Source organism: Kogia breviceps, chromosome 5 (genome assembly GCF_026419965.1).
Source record: "Kogia breviceps isolate mKogBre1 chromosome 5, mKogBre1 haplotype 1, whole genome shotgun sequence".
NCBI lineage: Eukaryota > Metazoa > Chordata > Mammalia > Artiodactyla > Physeteridae > Kogia > Kogia breviceps.
Window position 1 is genome coordinate 146,155,656 of NC_081314.1, and position 18,981 is coordinate 146,174,636.

General features: G+C 56.1%; 1 protein-coding gene across 1 annotated transcript in view; it reads left to right on the forward strand.

Moving 5' to 3' along the window:
* The window catches only part of UMODL1 (uromodulin like 1), a 63,140-nt gene that overhangs the window by 21,267 nt on the left and 22,892 nt on the right, over window positions 1-18,981 (forward strand). Inside the window, exons 7-14 of the mRNA XM_059064248.2 lie at window positions 1,752-2,006; window positions 4,777-4,889; window positions 6,608-6,827; window positions 12,658-12,795; window positions 13,886-14,134; window positions 14,276-14,482; window positions 15,563-15,820; window positions 17,645-17,757. Of these exons, the coding sequence (XP_058920231.1) occupies window positions 1,752-2,006; window positions 4,777-4,889; window positions 6,608-6,827; window positions 12,658-12,795; window positions 13,886-14,134; window positions 14,276-14,482; window positions 15,563-15,820; window positions 17,645-17,757 (1,553 nt within the window). The remainder of the gene's footprint in view (window positions 1-1,751; window positions 2,007-4,776; window positions 4,890-6,607; window positions 6,828-12,657; window positions 12,796-13,885; window positions 14,135-14,275; window positions 14,483-15,562; window positions 15,821-17,644; window positions 17,758-18,981) is intronic.

Here is an 18,981-nt window from a genome sequence, read left to right on the forward strand (position 1 = left end):
GTGGTTTTGCAAAAGAGTTTTTTTAAATCTCCTCATCGCTTGTTTCTTATAGAAATCAAATTCTGCTGTAAAAATGATGGTATTCTAGACTGAGGGCCACCCGAGGCTTTGTATAATTCATATTGGCCAGGTGCCTGCTGTGAAGCCAGAATCTTTCTCCCCGCGAAAGACATCTAATTCCATCTGAGCATTAAAATACACATTGGTTGTTATATTTGAGTATTACTCCCTAAAGCACGAATGTCGATATGAACCCACGGGACACCTCAGCCTGACTCCGGAGTCCTGCTTCCCCACGTGGGCCCTTGTTTTGTGATGAGTTAGCCCAGCAGAAGACCTCGGGCAAATGATCAAGTACTTGTGACTCAGAAGAGCAGGCCCTTTGAATCTGTGTTGAGATAGTATTTATAAACGTAGCCCAGACACATCACACCAAGTGTTAATCTGCTCAGGCTGCCATAACACACACCGCAGGCTGGGGGCTTAAACAACAGGCAGTCCCTCTCTCACAGTCCAGAGGCTGGAAGTCCAAGCGCGAGGTGCTGGCAGGCTGGCGCCTTCAGCGGCCTCTCGGCGTGCGGACGGCCGTCTCCTCCCCGAGTCCTCACGTGGGCATCTCTCCACCTGCATGTGTCCTCATCTCTTCTATAAGGACACGAGTCAGGCTGGATTAGGGCCACCCTGATGACCTCACTTTAACTTGACAAGCTCTCTAATGACTTTGTCTCCAAATACGGCCACATTTTGAGGCCTTGGGGGTCAGGACCCCACACACGAGTTTTAGGGGAACACAGTTCAGCCCATCACACACCATAATGACCACGGCTACCAAAACAGCTTGCTGGTTTTCATGGCTTGGCTATTGTAAAGAATGCTGTAATGAACATGGGATGCAGGTACCTCTTTGAGTCAGTGATTTTGTTTCCTTCATACAACTAACAAGGAAAGGAATTGCTGGATCACATGGTAGTTTTATTTTTCATTTCTCGAGGAACCTCCATACTGTTCTCCATAGTGGCTGCACCAATTTACATTCCCACCAGCCATGCATACGAGGGTTCCCTTTTCTCCACACCCTCTCCAGCGTTTCTTATGTCTTGTCTTTTTTTTTTTTTTTTTTTTTTTTTTTTTTTTTTGTCGTACGCGGGCCTCTCACTGTTGTGGCCTCTCCCGTTGCGGGGCACAGGCTCCGGACGCGCAGGCTCAGCGGCCATGGCTCACGGGCCCAGCCGCTCCGCGGCATGTGGGATCTTCCCGTACCGGGGCACGAACCCGTATCCCCTGCATCGGCAGGCGGATTCTCAACCACTGCGCCACCAGGGAAGCCCTGTCTTGTCTTTTTGATCATAGCCGTTCTAGCAGGTGTGAGATGATATCTCCTTGTGGTTCTGGTTTGCATTTCCCAGATGATGAGTGGTGTTGGCATTTTTCCACGTGCCTGGTGGCCATCCGTATGTCTTCTCTGGAAAAACGTCTATTCGGGTCCATTGCCCGTTTTAAAATGGGATTACGATTATTGTTATATTCTTTTTGCTAATGAGTTGTATACTTTTCGTCCATTTTGGATATTAACGCCTTATCAGATATGTGATTTGCAGATTTCTCCCCCGGTTTGCCGGTTGCCTTTTCATTTCGTGGACGGTTTCAAGCTGGACACAAGCTTTTCACTTTGCCGTCGGCCCGCTTGTTGCCTTTTGCTCCCGTTGCCTCTCTGACGTTTTCTGCGCCGTCTCCATTCCGCCCTTTCGTAGGCTGCCCTCCCATCAGAGACCTCCTGGCCCTCAACGTCACCAGCAGCAGCTTTCGAGTGTCTTGGAGTTCGAATCCCACCCAGAACTGCACTTTGCAGGTGCAGGTTTACCAGGGTGAGGAGCTGCTCAGGAACACCAGCACCCGGCGCACGAGCCTGGAGGTGGCCGGGCTGGAGGCCGGCGTGCTGTACGGGGTGAGGACCAGCTACCGGGCATGCTGGCTCAACGTCACCGCCACGGTCACCGTCAGGACCGGTAAGGCCACGCGTCTGAAATCCACATCACCTGTGAGTCTGTCTCTCTAGCCTAGGCTGCTGGCCCCGGTGATTCCAATCTTGTGCTTCCTATGAGCAGGGCAGGGGCCGTCACTGACCTGGCCCCAACTCTCCCGGGGGGCGGTGAGCGCGCTCTGTGTCCTGGAGCGGCGCCACGGTTCCCCTCGCTCCCCTGCGTCTCATCCTGACTGGGGGCTCTTCTGACACCTGGGGTGACGAGGGCTCTGTGAAGATCCCGTCTTGCTGCGGTTTGAAGGATGCATAACGCAGCCAGATAGAGTGAAGCCCGAAGTAGAGTAAAGCAGAAGAGGGTAGCGATTCGCGTGCGTCGGAGGACCTTTTGCCGCACTTAATTCCACACGGCTGAGTCTGTATAACTTCCCCAAACCCAAGAGCTGAGCGTCTGTAAGACCTTCGCGAAGTACGCCTCATTTCCCACGCCGTGCACTCGCAAAGCCAACACGATGCCCACTGCGTCGGAGCCCTGAAGAAATTTTTGCCCCAAACAAGCCCAGCGTAGGCACGAGCGGGGGGTTCCAGTGTCCAGGAGTCAGCTGGCGTGACCCACGGGACTCTGCCGGGTGGCCGACGCTGGCCCGGCCCCATCATATGCCACCTCCCCTCCGCCTGGTCGTGCTGCTACCTTGGTGGTGCAGACCTCCGTCAGGCTCGGCCCGGGGACTTCCCTCCTAGGCCGGCCTCTGGCGGCGGGACGTGGAGGTGTGCGTAGGGACAGTGCGGCTCTGAGACCTTCTGGTCTGGGGAGCAGAGCGGGTGGGGAGGCCCAGCCTGGGGGTTCAGAGCAGGTAGAGGGCAGAAACTGCTGTGTGAAAGATGCTATGGTGGGGGGCGGAGGGATAGATTGGGAGTCTGGGATTGACATAAACACGCTACTATATTTAAGACATAACCAACAAGGACCTACTGTACAGCATAGGGAAATCTGCTCGATGCTCTGTAATAACCTAAATGGGAAAAGAATCTGAAAAAGAATAGATACATGTATATGGATAACTGATTCACTTTGCTGCACACCTGAAACTAACACAACATTGTTAGTCAACTAGACTCCAATATAAAATTTTAAAAAAGGACCCTCGGTGGGGGGGGGTCTGTCTCACGGGTAGGGATAACGCCAGTGACAGTGACGGTGGCAGTGAATATGACCGAGGGAGGGTCAGGCCTACACCCTTCGTGCACTGATTGGGGGCTGAACCCATGCTAAATTGCAAACACACACAACAGGCCCCCAGAGGGCCCCCAGAACCCCAGCCATGCAAAAACTCGAGCCCTTGACTGTGCACAAGCCTCTAATTTCCTAACTCGTGCCATCTCACCTTCTTGTTTTATTTTCAAGTTGCTCCACCGAGAAAATGGGGGGGACACTCTTTTCCCTTTGAGGAAACTGGGACCGTGAGGGCCTCCATCCGCACAGATCACTGCCACCCTCTGTCCCCTCCCAGCTCGTCTCAGATGTGAGCATTGATGGGACCGACATCCCAGCGCAAATTCATCTCAGTTGGGACATGCAGTAAGAAGATGCAGCTCTGCCCCAACCGCATGAACCCTGTGCCCTCAGGAAAAAATACCTACATTCCAGTGCGGAGTAGATTCTTTGGAAGATTCCTTAAGACTCCTGATTACCAGCTTATTCCTTCCCCAGCTGGATTCTCATTCCTTCTCTGTATTGTAAAAAATGCCTCATGTCTGCAGAGCCTTATTTTTTTTTTAAGAAGCTCGATTCACTTTAAAGGTCTTAGCTAATTAATTTGACATTATTAAACGCTTGCTATGTTGGAGGCCATAGAGATTATCGTAGCAGTGGAGACCCAGGGCCTCACGGTAAGTCTGGATTCCCGAAGCACTGGTGGATACTGACCTCCCGAGAGGCTCTGTGACGTGGGCAGGACCGGCGCCTGGGAATCCCGGGCCCTAAGGGATACTCGTTCCTCTTGCTAAGGTGGGAAAAGGTTCAGAGGGGCCTCCGCCTAGAAACGTACACTATACAACGTTGGTGTCATTTCTGGGGCTGTGTGCCTGCAGCGGTGCTAAACTCTGCCCCGCCGGCCCGAAGCTCACTGGCTGGTGGAGAACCAGGGTGGGACAAACTGTGAGTGCCTTTAGAGCATTAGAATTTAGATCATTGCTGCAGGGTCTGCCGTGGATGTGGGTTGCATTCTTGGTAAAGAAAGAGACATGCCCTCATGTCCCATCTTGAGTCGTCTCCAGCTTCACTTATGTCCAAAGAAAAGGACACGTCGCTTACAGGACGACCAATGCTATCATTTTGTCCGGGACAGAGTAGGCTCTTGAGAGGTGGAACTTTTGGTGGGAACACTGGAAAGTCCCCGAGAAATCAGGATGAACTTGTCACCCGTGTGCTTGTGACTGAGGCCAAGGAAAGCAGCGGCCACACTGGGTGAGGAATTACTGGAGGGGCCTTCGTACCCTACATGGCTGGTTGAACCCCAGTTCCCGCTGGTGTGAGCCAGGTGACGTTTGTACCTTGTTCCCCTGCTTTGGCTCTAAAAGTGTGTGTTTATGTCTGAGTTTCCTTCACTCCAGCGTAGAGGCATATATTCCTTGTGCTGATTTCCCCCAATTTGGCTACCAAATCTAAGACTCATGCCTCAAACTGTTTTCTAAAAAATTCCGCTCCAAAGAGCAGGGGAAACTGGAAAACACTGACAGAAAGGCGTGTGATTCTTGCTCACCGGATTTCAGCTAATTTGTGTTATCGTCTGTCTCAGAGGCCCGGGTGTTCGAAGTCACAGTCAGGATCCTAAACCGCAACGTGACCGAGGGGCTGCTGGATCGCGGGAGCCCCGAGTTCCAGAACTTCTCCCAGCAGCTGCTGCACGAGGTAAAGCCCGGCAGGGGAGCTTTCCGAGAGCCGGAGCCAGAAACCCGCCCTGGGCGGGTGTGAGACAAGTGCCCCTCACCAGGGCTAGGGAGGGGCCAGACTCAAATCCCACAGTCATTGCTCGAAATGCCCCCTTTTATGCATGACTTAAAATAGGTTTGGGGACAAACCAACTTTGATTCAAATGGGCTGGACCACTTGATGGCTTGGCTGGGTTTTTTGTTTTGTTTTGTTTTGTTTTTTGAGGTACGCGGGCCTCTCACTGTCGTGGCCTGTCCCGTTGCGGAGCACAGGCTCCGGACACGCAGGCTCAGCGGCCATGGCTCATGGGCCCAGCCGCTCCGCGGCACGTGGGATCTTCCCGGACCGGGGCACGAACCCGCATCCCCTGCATCGGCAGGCGGGCTCCCAACCACTGCGCCACCAGGGAAGCCCTTGGCTGGGGTTTTTGTCGAACCTTCTGTTTGGGGGACCTGGGGCCTCTGCCCTCCTTCTTGGGGGCAGCTTCATTGAGTAAGCATTTACCAGGGATCAAAGCATCCGCTCCTCCCTGGGGCTGAAGGCAGGCACCAGCCTGAGGCTTGGCAGAACCAGGCCAGTAGCAGCTATCATCTATCCTGGGATGCTGAGTTGGAGAAAAAAGCGACTTGTCAAACTGTCAGTAACTAGGAAAGGTCTAGGATTTGGCCCTTCTTGCAAAGCTAGTAAGTTAGCCTGTTGCATGGATGCTGGCAGAGGACACGAGATGCCTGGGTCAGAGACAAAGGACTCCCTCACTCACAGCACGGCAGGAGGCACAAGCATCTCGTTGGTGCCAGGTGCCCTGCTGGCCCCCAAGTCCCACGGGGGTGATGCAGAGGGAACCCGGTGGGTGACGCACATGCAGTTCATCTGCATCACAGCTGAGGACCCCCATGCAAACCTGCCTAAACCTTGCTCCAGAAAGAGACGTTATCTTTACCACATCAGACGGTGAACAGATCTGCTCTGTGCTCTGGACGGGGCCATCCTCTCTCTCCCAAGGCTGTTCATCATATAAACGTCTTGGAAAGACATTCTGGAACAAGAGGGCAGTTCAGCCTTCTACTTGCAGGATGTGTGGACGTGGGAGGGACCTAAGGAGGGTTGCCTCTCAACGTTCACTTGCAGAGAAGAGTTGGTTTTTGAACTTGCCTGGAGAATTCTCCCTTGTTTCTAGCAGTAATTCTCCTGTGGGTACAGGAATGGTGTAGGAGGAATGTGGGCGAGGCTTGGGTCTCCTTGCTCGGGCGCAGGTGGCCCTGATCACCTGGCTGTGCCAGTGTTTCCTGGGGACACAGCCCAGCGGGCGGGGGGGCAGCTCCGAAGAGCCCCGGGATTTCTCCATCGGTCCATTCAGCCGTGTCTCTCACGCACAAGTTCTCTTCGCACCGGTTTCCAGGGCACCCAGAGTGGGCCGTGCAGCTAGGGCTGCAGGACGGAGGGTCTGACTGTCGTGGTCTCTGAGTCCTTACCAAGACCGAGCAGGCCCGGCCGACTGTCCCAGGGCTGCGGTGAGCTGGGGGGTAACTCTGCTGTCCCCAGAGGAGGGAGGCTGGGCGCGTCCTCTTGGTCGTGACGAGGACACGTGGATTCTGTGCACCATGTCTGTGCCACACCCGGGGCCCCGCTGACTGGCTTTGAAGACTTTGACGGAAAAGTCTGCTGCATCTGAGCAGCTGTTGCCTCTTCTGGGCCAGGTTGCAGCCTCCTTTCCGCCGGCGCTTTCTGACTTGTACCGAAGAGGGAAGCTGAGGATGCAGGTGGTGTCTCTCCGGGCCGGCAGCGTGGTGGTGCGGCTCAGGCTGACGGTGCGGGACCCCGAGTTCCCGGTGGGCGTGTCCACGCTGTCCCCCATGCTCCCGCCTCTGTGGGCCAGCACCGCGTTCCAGGTGGACCCGCGGGAGACGCTTGTGCAAGGTGGGTCCCCCTCCCCGTGCCCGGCTGTGCCGCCCCGATGCCTCCAAAGTCCAGGCCGCGTTCGTTCTGATCGACACTCGCTTTGTTCCAAAAGATAAAGCCAATGACATTTGAGTCCTTATTCTGTGTTCTTCCGTGGGAACTGGGGCCTAGGGCTGCTGCCCCGAAACAGTGAGCCCGCCTGTGTCCCACACCTCCTATTCCTGATGGGAGAAGCACCTCGGAGCTCAGGGACGCTTATTCCCTTGGATGGTGTTTCTCAGCTGCCACCAGAACCCAGGGTGGAACCGGGCTGGAGGGTCCACGAGGGGCGCAAGGACGGGAGCTTACTGTGTCTGCATCGGGGCCCGGCACAGCCTGGCTGCTGTGCGCCTTGTTAACATGGAGATCTGTTTCATTAGCCCAAAGGCTTGTAATTTTACTTGGTGATACAGGAAGTCACAGATTAGGGAAGAGGGAGGAGAGATGGAGAAACAGAGAGAGGCGGGGAGAGTGGGTTGGGGGCAGGGGGTCAGTGAGAGAGAGAGAGAGAGATGGGGAGAGAGGGGGAGACAGAGTCAGAGGTAAGACAGAGACAGAGACATCAAGAGACAGAGAGAGGGAGAGATGCAGGGGATGCAGAGGGGGCACTGAGAGACAGAGAGAGACAGACAGAGAGACAGACAGAGGCAGTGAGCTGTCACGCCAGGAAGGTTTTGCTGTCAAAGCAGGGATGAAGTTCCCTCGTGCAGTGAGGGCACCGCAGTCTCTACGTCAAAGAGCCTGCTTGTTGGGGCTCAATCTATGGAAAGCACGGCCCCCCACTGGAGCAGGTCCCAGAGTGACCGCTGTCCACTTCTTTGAGCTCCCTCACCCGCCAGCTTGCCGTCCCCAGCTCCCCCAGCCCACGAATGCAGGGAAGGGGCCACGGGAGTGTCACACCAGGAGTCACACCTGGGAAACACCTGCCCGCTGAGCCTGGGGTCCCTCTGTCATCGCCCCCTCGGGGATGGAGATGACGGCGGCCCTCTGCACCTGGTGGGCCCGCCTGCCTGGGTTCAGGGGATAAGAGCTGGGCAGACTCCGGGCAGCCTGTGGCTGGATCCTCGGCCTGCAGCCCCAGGCCCACCGGAGACGGATCTGGGCCGTCTTCTGGAGATCCAGCCCGAACCTCGACATCCTTCCCAGCCTGATCCCCTGGCACCAGGGCTTAGGTTATTCCAGAGCTTTGTCAAGTGATGCTGCGGGTTGAATGGTGACCCCAAAAGATAAGAACACACCCAACTTCAGACGTGTCAGTATTTGGAAGAAAGGTCTTTGCAGATGAAATTAAGGATCTGAGATCCTCCTGGATCAGGGTGGGGCCCAAAGTCCAAAGACAGTGCCCTTAGAAGAGACAGAAAAGGAGATGACCCAGGGACGGCGGAGGAGACCACGTGAAGATGCAGGCAGAGACGGGAGTGATGCAGCCACAGGCCGAGGAGCCCCAAGGGCCACCAGAAGCCGGAAGAGGCAAGAAGGACCCTCCCCGAAAGCCCCAGGGGGCGCCCAGCCCTGCCAACACCTTGATTTTAGACTTTGGCGTCTAGAACCGTGAGAGAATGACTTCTGTTTTAAGCCAGCTTGAAAGCTTGTGACCGTTTGTGATGGCAGCCTCAGCAAACTCATGCAAAGGAAGAAGAGGTGCCCTGCATGGCTAATATCCCAGGGTTCATCTTTCTGAAGCCCCCCCGCCCCACCACGAAGTTCTGGAAGTACCCTTGGAAGTTGGGAGCCCCGAGCAGGCTCTCACCTTGCAGCTTCCCCGAAAAACAGTAGGCTGTTTGCTTAAGATTTTGGAGTGGAGGGCCATGGCGGGAGGGTCTCCCAGGGCCGTGAGGAGGCCTCGGCTGTTTACTGGCGGACGAGACGGTTGTGCCCTGCACAGAGTCCCCTGATCCGGAGCCCGAGGGGCAGGCCCCGGGCCGCAGCCCTCACCCGGGGACGCCCGAACCGAGGTCCCCCGCCTTCCCCGCCGGCCCAGAGCCCCCAGCCCCGCAGGCACAGCCGGGGAACTGGAGAAGCACATTCATAGCTATTCTGCAAAAATTCAACACACCGCAGCAGCGCAGAAAGCTCCTCTCCTCAGCGACGCCCACAGAAATGGTGGTGTTGGCGCTGCTGGGCTTTCCCGGGTTATCTGGGGGCTCCCGCTCCCGGGAACCAACATGTCCCAGCATCATGGCGGTCATGTTGCCATGACCTCACCTTCTCCCCGAGGCCCGTACCGGCCCCACCCGGGTCCCTGGGTGGCCACGTGTCCCGGGCTTCCTCCAGGGGGGCCGTGCCCCGTGCGGGGAGGCCCGGTGCTGAGTTGCATCCCGGTCCTCCGGCCCTGCTCGCATCGCCCGGCAGGAGGGGGCCTCACTGGACAGGCTGGAATCCAGCCCTGGCACCCAGCCGCTGTGGGTGCCTGTACAAGGCATGCTGCCCGCTGGGCTCCTGTGTGCTCCGCTGAGAGGCAGGAAGGTGGCCCCATCCCCCCCGCCTGCAGGTGTGGGGTTATAGCGGGGAGCCCGGCGCACGTCTGACAGCGCCGCCGGCATTTCGGTTGAACTCTTCTCTAGGATGCCCTCTCGTATCTCGGGTGAGCTCTCAGGCCCGGAAGGCCCTGCAGTGCCCCCGAGCCCGCACCAGTCCTTCCGTCCGTCCTCCCTTCCCCTCGCTGCCCTGGGATCTCCCACCCTCGCCCCTCCCCTGCCTTAAAATCTGCTCAGGAAGGGCCGTCCTGCTCATTTGCTCCAAGTGCAGACAAGCCACGGGGCCTCCACGTGCATCTGCATGGCCCCTTCGTGCCCTAAAGCTCTGCGCAGACACCAGCCAAACGAGGCCTGGTGGCAGCACTGTTCTGTGTGAGGGGTTCCCCTGGGGTCACCGCAGTACGGGGTGGGGGGCAGCGCCCTCTCTCGTGGTCTCAGGACTGGCCGAGCCGTGCTCCCCGAAGCTTCCAGTCGGCCGCGCACCCCTGACAGCATCGTAGACACAGTGGCCCCTCCTGTCGCCTCTGTGGGCTGCTGGAGACGGAGCATCTGGGCAGGGGAGCCTGGCCCCGGGACCATCTCTGTCCACCTGGCCTGCTGGGGTGGGCTTGCTTTCTCCAGACTCGGTGGCACTGCCTTTGGTCCAGCCTCTGTTCCTGCCGCTGGTAGAACCCAGTTCTCTGTGTCCACCTTCCTCCTTGAGTGAGAATCTGACTCTGGCCCCCAGGAAGGGCTGAGGGCTCTGGCCAGGCTTCACTTCTGAAGGCCATCTGGGCCCCACAGATAGTTTGGGGCCTCCCGAGGAGGCCGCCTTTTCAGGGATGGGGCGGCTTATCCTCGGGCCTCCCTGCCTCATTCCTGGGGCTTTACTTGTGCCCAGAGTGCTGGCTCTGTCATGGCGGCCCCTCCTCCGGGAAGCGGGCTACATCCTCGTCCCAGCCTCAGGGCCGGCGGCAGCAGCAGAGAGTAGGTCCTGCACCTACTTGTCTGCATCCCCGTCTGGCGGCCCAGGAGGCGCAGAGGCCGCCTGGCAGCTCTCGCAGCTCGCAGACCCGCCTTCCTCTCTGAACCCAAGAACTGCCAGGCCTCGGGCTTTTATACAAGACAAAACAGAGTTGCCTGCATCCTACTCAGACTTACCCCTGAGCCACGTGCTGCCGGAGCGAAGGGGCTGGGGAGTCACCTCCCCAAGATAGCTTCCAGGGCTCTGCGGTTTGAGCTCAGGTCTCCACGGGGGCTTCCGCTCTCCTCGCGGCCCTGCTGCCTGGAGGGCCTGGCTCCAGCCCCGGCCTTAAGCCCCTGGCACTTTCGAGCCACCTGGAGGTCAGGCTGCGCTCCGGGGGGGTCTGGGTCGGGGTGTAACTGTTGCATCAGCTGATGAGTCTGCTGGTCTCGGGGGGAGCTGCTTCTGTGAAGAGCACGTGAAGCAAAACTGAAAACCACAAAATGGGCCTCTGAGCTCTCAGCGGCAGAATTCTCTCTGCACAGAACCGGACTCATGCCTCATCTTGACTTGAAGCCCAGCCAAGTCCAGGCTGCGCTGGTGCCCTGAGCCTGGCTCGGGGACCCCGCCTGCAGCTCTCGGGAAGCCACCCCTCAAGGGTAACCTCACCCCGTCGAGGCACCCAGGCTCCCCAGCTGGCAGATGTGACTCTGTTAAGAGCCACCTGCTCTCCTGGGCGGGGATGGGACAGGCAGTGACCCGTAGAGCCGGACCTGGGCTGAGGGATGGATTTCTAGAGCTGTGGGAAGACTGCTGCCCGACCCCCGGCTCCTCCCAGCCTGAAATACAGCTTGAGTATTGATTCCTTAAGGGTTTGTTTTTCTTTCTTTATTTTTTTATTGGAGTAGAGTTGATGTACATGTTGTGTTAGTTTCAGGTGTACAACAGAGTGACTCAGTTATACATATACATATACCCACTCTTTTATTAGATTCTTTTCCCGTACAGGTCATTGTGGAGTATTGAGCAGAGTTCCCTGTGCTCTACAGTAGGTCCTTATTAGCTATCTATTTTATATATAGTAGTGTGTATATGTCAATCCCAATCTCCCAATTTATCCCTCTCCCCTCTTCCCCCCCAGTAACCGAAAGATTGTTTTCTACATCTGTGACTCTATTTCTGTTTTGTAAATAAGTTCAAGTTCAGAAGACGAGAAAGGACGGTGGCAGGGGAGGGTTTGGGGGGATTTATAGGGCCAGGGGGCTCACTGAGCCTTCCTGGCCCAGATCAGAAGGGTCAGGGCTTCCCAAGGGCACAGGGCTTTGGGGTCTCTCACAGTCATTTCCCAGACTCGGGGAGGACTTATTTACAGCCGTCCTATCTGTGTCTTGGAAAGTTCACGTTATACTAACCGGACACCTCCTGGCTCAGTTACTTTTCTGTTTCTTTCTTGAGACACTAAATACGAGGGGATGTTGGCACATCAGAGGGAAGAGAAAGCACCTTATGAACAAAGAATAAACAAGAGGGGAATATAGTCACACCTGTGGGTGCTGATACCTCCACAGGAGTCCCAGTGTTCCCTAACCTCTGCCCGCACATCAGCCAGCGGCGGAGGTGAGCAAGGGCCCGCATTTGGTTCGTGGCCTTGGCCCACATAGGAGCTTCAGGGAGGGCTCTGTGCAGGGAACCCCACCGCCAGCCCTGGGTGCTGGATGCCAAGGGCTTCACTGACGCCCTGCTCCGTCCCTCTGGTCGTTCGCTGCAAACTCGGTCAGCAACATCTTACTCAGCCATAAGAAGAAATGAAACTGAGTTATTTGTAGTTCGGTGGATGGACCTGGAGTCTGTCATACAGAGTGAAGTAAGTCAGAAAGAGGAAAACAAATACCGTATGCTAACACATATATATGGAATCTAAGAAAAATAAATGGTTCTGAAGAACCTAGGGACAGGACGGGAATAAAGATGCAGACATGGAGAATGGACTTGAGGACACGGGGAGGGGGAAGGGTAAGCTGGGACGAAGTGAGAGAGTGGCATGGACATATATACACAATACCAAACGTGAAATAGACAGCTAGTGGGAAGCAGCCGCATAGCACAGGGAGATCAGCTCGGTGCTCTGTGACCACCTAGAGGGGTGGGATAGGGAGGGTGGGAGGGAGGGAGACGCAAGAGGGAGGAGATATGGGGACATATGTATATGTATAGATGATTCACTTTGTTATACAGCAGAAACTAACGCAACAATGTAAAACAACTGTACTCCAATAGAGATGTTTTAAAAGAAAGACGGTCAGCAAGAAGTTGCCACCACCGGGCTCCGCTTGAGCAGCCTCTGGCTGTTTTCTCACCCGCTCGTGTCCTGTCTCTTTCCCGCCCACAGACTGGGACGAGTGCGCGGACAGCCTGGAGCACGACTGCTCGCCGGCCGCCCAGTGCATCAACCTCGAGGGCTCGTACACCTGCCGCTGCCGGACAGCCCGGGACGCCCACCCCTCCAGACCGGGCCGGGCCTGTGACGGTGCGTCGCCAAGCCCCCAGCTCTGCGTTGAGCCCCCGCCCCGAGGACCTGGGGTGGATCGGGGCTGGCTTCCCTCAGGCAGCGTGGGCTCCGTGCCCAGGGCCCACCATACCGTTAGGGACCCAGGAGAATGATTTAATTGCTTTAAACATCAAAAGAAAAAAATAATCTGATAACAGTAAATGTCAGTTACGAATCTAGTCTTTATACCAATACAGTTTTAAAGTATGATTAAATTATTTTTACGAATGAAAGGGTCAGAGAAAGTCATGATGGAACCCCTGGGGGCAGGGGTCCCTCCCTGGGCAGCCTGGACCCCAAGATGGTGTAGGAGCCCAGGTGAGCATGGAGAAGGCCTTGATGCGGGGTCTCTGAGCCCCATTCTTGGCATGTCTCTGCCCCAATGTTTTTGGGGGCCAGTTCTGATCAGCTTGTTGGGGCCACCTGGAGTGCTGAGTTCAGAAGCAGGAGGAGGTCATATACAGACTTAAAATGCTGTGATCGACTAGCAATGTCTGCTCTGGACACAGGGTAGGCAGCATAGGTGCTCAGCTACCTGTTTGCCATCCCTGCAAAGGTTTTCTGGCTGGAAGAAGCAGCAGAGAATGGTTCCCTGGGAGAAAGCCTCTAGTCCTTCACTACTGTGTATATTGTCCCGCTTCCTAAGACCCACACAGCTTCTCTTCTCCCATCTTTTTTCTTATACCTCTGTCGCCCAGCGAGCTGATAAGAGTGACCAGAACCTAGCCCCACACTGAGCACACATTTGGGGGAAATTATCCCAATTTCCCAAAGGCCCGTGGATCCATGATTCATCTGAGGCCTGCAAGAACCAAGCCTTGCATTTATGTCCTGGTTCTGCAGCCTCCCAGGTGGACCCCCTAATCTCGGGGTCACGACATCCTCACTGGCCACATGGAGCGGCTCCATGGCCTTCCGAGAGAGCTCTTGGGAGGCCACAAACATGGGCCGCGTCAGACATTCTTAACCACCCGTGGGGATAGCCTGTGCCCCCTCTTAGGTTCGCCTGGGGGGGCTCTTGACCAGAGTAGACCAGACGCCCCGTCTGAGAGAGGACGTGTCTCGGCAGGTGACGCGGTGAGCCCCACGGGTGGTGTACCATCTCTGGTGACAGGCGAAACAGCCCCAGGTCCCAGCACAGAAACAACAGCCCTCGGCCTGGAGACCCCCACCTTGTCCCCCAGCGCTGGATACCCGCGGCGCACCACTGCAGCAGGCCAGGCCTGGACCCCAGGGCTCCCACCCAGGAGAGGGGTCAGCGGCATGCTCGGTCACGGCAGGAACGGCACGGGGCAAGCCATGGAGGAGGAGGCCAGCGTGGCCCCTGGCCTGGGGACCAGCCAGTGGACGGCCAGCAGGGTGGCTGGCACCACCTTCTCCTCCCGGGCTCCTGGGCCAACCCACAGCTCCCCTCTTGGGGCCACGGAAAGCCTACCAGGCTCCCCTGGATGGTGGCCCCCGAACTCCACCACGGAGCCGCTCTTCCGGCCCACTCCTACCCAGGGCCCCACGGACCACGTTGAGTGGCACGCCAGCCTCCGCACGAGGGACACACCGCCAGTACCTCTGGACCCCGCGTGGCCACAAAACTCAGGCCCCGGACCCTCTGGCTCCCCAGAGCTGCCCTCGGCCACCACGCCTGCGTCTCTGAAGAGCCCAGCCTGCGGTGAGTGGCAGGAAGTGTGCGTCCCAGGGGCCGTGTGGAGCTGCTGGTGTGGGAGCTCCCTTTGGCAAAGGCTCACGCAGTCGTCCAGTCCAGGGCAGTCCAGCAGCCCTGGGAGGGGCAAACCCAGTGCAGTGCGGCTCTGTCCCCTGGCGGTCGGCTTCCGGTCTAGTGAGGGTGAGAACTCGGTCCCTCCACTTTCCCTCCAGCCCGGTCCTCCCCCTTCCTAAGCCTCCCGGTTGCCAGCCGCTGGAGCAGGAGGTTGGGCACAAGTTGCATTAAGTGCACTGAGCACGGGGTGCACCCCCCTGGCAGGGTCGGGCCCCCAACCTTTCTGGACCTCCCCAGAAGTTCTGCATCCCCAAGCCTGCTGCAGCTGCCCCAGCAGCTCTGTACCCTCCCGGCCGTACTGACCCCCAGCAGTTCCACATTACCCATTACTTGTAGAGGCTTGAGCCATCACCAAGACCCCTGGGTGACACCCCAGGAGACAGGCAGCCACTCTGTGCAGGGAACGGGCCTGGCCCTGCCTGAGACTCCCACCGAGGGAGGTGGCCTTGGCATCCCTGTGTGAGCTCACTGAGCTAGCCCGGCCCTGGATTGCATCCAACTGTTAAATGCAGCTCTGTGGATGCATTTCCTCTGCTGCCCAGGGCTAGATCCAAAACTAAACTCTTAAGCCCATGTAAATCGCCCAAGTCCCCCATAGGAACGGTCTGTAGCCAGCAAAGCCCACCATGCTGATTCCTTGGGAAGCCTGCCCAGGGGTTGAGGGGGGCAGCCGCTCTGGAGGAGCCGCCCAGAACCTGCTCAAGAAAACTTTGTTTCCAGAGGTCCCGGGACCTCAGGGGTGGACACAGAGCAAACCTAAGGGGCAGGGGTGCCGTCCCTGGGAGCCCAGGGCTCGGGCTGTCCGGGGACTCTGCATCCACACGTGCAGCTGACAGCTGGGGGACGTGACTCCCCTGGGCTGGCCTCCCCTGAGGACTCTCATGTCCCTCAAGGGGGGTTCGGTTCTCCTTCCTGTCTCCTGGGAGAACGTTGGACTGACTTTAATCAGGGCGCTTATATTCCACTTCTCAGCTCACATACCCATCAGGAGGGTCACCGTCTCCAATGTGACCAGCACGGGCTTTCACGTGGCATGGGTGGCGGATCTCACCCTGCGCCCCACTTTCCAGCTCACCCTGATTTCTGCGCGGACCCCCACTGTGCACTTGGAGAGCCAGAACGCAAGCCTGACACTGTCTGGCCTAGAGCCTGGCGTTTTGTACCTGGTGGAGATCGTGGCCAAAGCATGTGGAAAAGAAAGTGCCAGAGCCCATCTGAAAGTGAGGACAGGTAACAGCCTTCAGAAACGCTTTTGCCATTGGTTCTTAAAAGGAGGAGAAAAGGCATGAAAAAGATTTTTGGTGGGTTAAGGTTTAAGATAGCTGCATGGGGCTTCCCTGGTGGCGCAGTGGTTGAGGGTCGGCCTGCCGATGCAGGGGACGCGGGTTCGTGCCCCGGTCCGGGAAGATCCCACATGCCGCGGAGCGGCTGGGCCCGTGAGCCGTGGCCGCTGAGCCTGCGCGTCCGGAGCCTGTGCTCCGCAACGGGAGAGGCTACAACGGTGAGAGGCCCGCGTACCGCAAACAAACAAACAAACAAACAAAGCTGCATGAACTTGTGGATGTAGGGATTCCGTTTTCCTCTCAGTGTAGGAATGTCTGGCTCACTTCATACTCAGCTGGTGTTCAAAGGCCACACAGGAGGGGGCTTATTTCAGGGACAGGCGGTGGACAAAGAGGCTGCTTTGCAAAGCGCTCCAGACTCTGCAGAGGTTGCAGAGGCTCGCTCATCTGTGTCCTCATGGGTACGTGGCAGGGAAATGGGTGCAGTGCTGTTGGCTTTCGGGAAGGAGGTTGATGGACAGATCTGTGAGTGCCCCCCTCCCCGCCCACTGAGCCTGGGGCTGCAGAGTAAAAGGGAGCGGGGAGTAGAACTGAGCAAGTCAAACATAGACTCTGATAAGGTGGAACTGATCCTTGTCGATAGTTACTTATTTGGATAAAATTCCTCTTTTCTCCTCATTAGCATTTGTCATCCACGTATCTTCTTGAGTGTCCAGCTTACCTGAACAGCCAAGGGCAGACCTGATATTGCAGATTAGTCCTCAAATCTTGGGCGACTGTCTAAGAGTTGATAACAGTGCTCTTCGAGATGGGGTGCTCGTCCCTTGGGCGTTGTCTAAGGTGACCCAGTGGGGGGTGCCTAAGTCATAAACGTTTAGAACTTCTTTTTATATGCTTGAAAATACGAATTAGCTGTGAACTGGGAAATTAGAGTGGAGATGTGGGTGATGAAGGCAAGTGTAAGTTCATGCCAAAAGCTGGAGAAGTGGAGGTCGCTGCTGGTCAGACGGTCAGGCAGGGCAGCCCCGGAGGAGAGCTGGTGCTGGGCTTTCGTGTACATCTCATCTGAAGGTCTCACCCGTGCTTGGAGGGAGGAGGGGCCCGCGCGCCTGTGTGACCCCAGCCTGAGATGGGTCGACCTCTGCTCTCACCTGTGCACCTTCCTGCTCCTGACGGCTTTTAGGTCAGGTCACACTCTCCAGCTGTTGCCATCCTCTCTCCAGGCAGGCAGGAGAGAGACGCAGGGGCCGAGCTGGTCCCGCGGCCTCCGGAAGGGTCTCCCTCTGCGCCCAGCCTCTGTCCCGTCGTCCTCTGGAGCTGGGGGCTGTGTCTGTGCGTACCAGGCGCTTGTTCCTTCTTTACAGAGTGCAAATCAGCCTCAGTTTGATGTTCTTCCTGGCCAACGTAAAAATACTATTATTAAGATAGAGATGATAGTGGTTGAGAATCTGCCTGCTAATGCAGGGGACAAGGGTTCGAGCCCTGGTCTCGGAAGATCCCACATGCCGCGGAGCAACTAGGCCCATGAGCCACAATTACTGAGCCTGCGCGTCTGGAGCTTGTGCTCCACAACAAGAGAGGCTGCGATAGTGAAAGGCCCGCGCGTCGCGATGAAGAATGGCCCCCGCTTGCCACAACTAGAGAAAGCCCTCCCACAGAAACGAAGATCCAACACAGGAAAAATAAATAAATAATAATTTTTTAAAAAAAGATAGAGATGATAATCTGCTACCTGATGCCATTGCAAACGTGTTTATTCTCCATCCTGCAGCGGCCCAGAAGCTCAGTGGAAAAGTCAGAATAGCAAATGTCAAGTATTTAGAATCCTTCCGCAACGCAAGCAGCAAGGAATACCAGGCCTTCCTAGAGCTATTCTTTAGGACGGTAAGTTGGTGGAATCGGTCCTTATTCTCTCTTGGGATGTGATGGAGGGAGGTGGTAGCATCCTAGTGGCAGCCAAATGGAACCCAGACCTGAAGGTGCCATAGACTTCTCATTTCTGAAGGGAGCTGGGACTTCCAGCTCTGGTGTGGTGCCTTTGTGTCCTGGATCTGCCATTAAACAGACACATCAGCAGGTGGGAGACACACCTTTTCCTCTGCCGTATCCTTACTTCACATTGTTTCCTGTTCAGTGAAACTTCTTTATTGATGCGGGACCCCGTAGAGCAGAAAGCCTGCCCCGGCCTCAAAAAGAAAAAAATTTTAAAATTGAGATCTATTTCACATACCGCAAAACTCACGCGTTTAAAGTGCACGATTCAGTGGTTTAGACTGTATTTGCAGAATTGTGCAACCGTCACCACCAGCTAATTCCAGAAAATTTTCATCCTCTCAGAAGGAAACCCATTAGCTCATCATCTGCCCTTCTCTCTGCCCCTGGAACCAGATATGCGCTTTCTGTCTCTATGGACTTGCCTGTTCTGGGTATTTCATAGAAAAGGAATCATATACAATATGTGACTTTTGTGTCTGGCTTATTTCACTGAGTATAATGTCTTCAAGGTCCATCCATATTGTACCAACATCAGAACTTCATTCCTTTTTATGGCTGGATAGTACTCCGCTGTATGGACAGACCACATTCTCTTTACCCATGATCCACCGATGAACGTTTGGGTTACTTCCACTTTTTGGCTATTGTGAATAATGCCACTATGATCCGACCTTAAAAAAATTCTTTTTCCTTCTCTCCCTTGCGTGCCCTCCGCCAACCCACTGGCATTCTTTGGGGTGGTATATTGTTACAGTTTAGTTAGAGGAGCGATCTCAGTATTCTTTTTGCTGGCGGTTAGGTTACCCTTTGATGAATAGAGAATGCACTTGTCATGATCTTGTTTGCACAGAGGACGTCTCATACATTTTAGCTTTTCCTTGTTCTGGGCGTTTAAGACGCAGACTAGCGAGAGCTCGGCAGCGCCACCTATTGGTGGAATCATAACATGGTGGCGCCTTAGCGATGCCGGCGGCCGCCTGTTTGGTGATTCCGTCCAGCCCCTTCAGCGTTCCCGATAAAGGTCATGCTGCCTCCAGGAACTGTCACACTGGGACTCCTCTGGATCTGGGATCCTGCTTGATTTATTCTGAGGATCTGGGATCCTGCTTGATT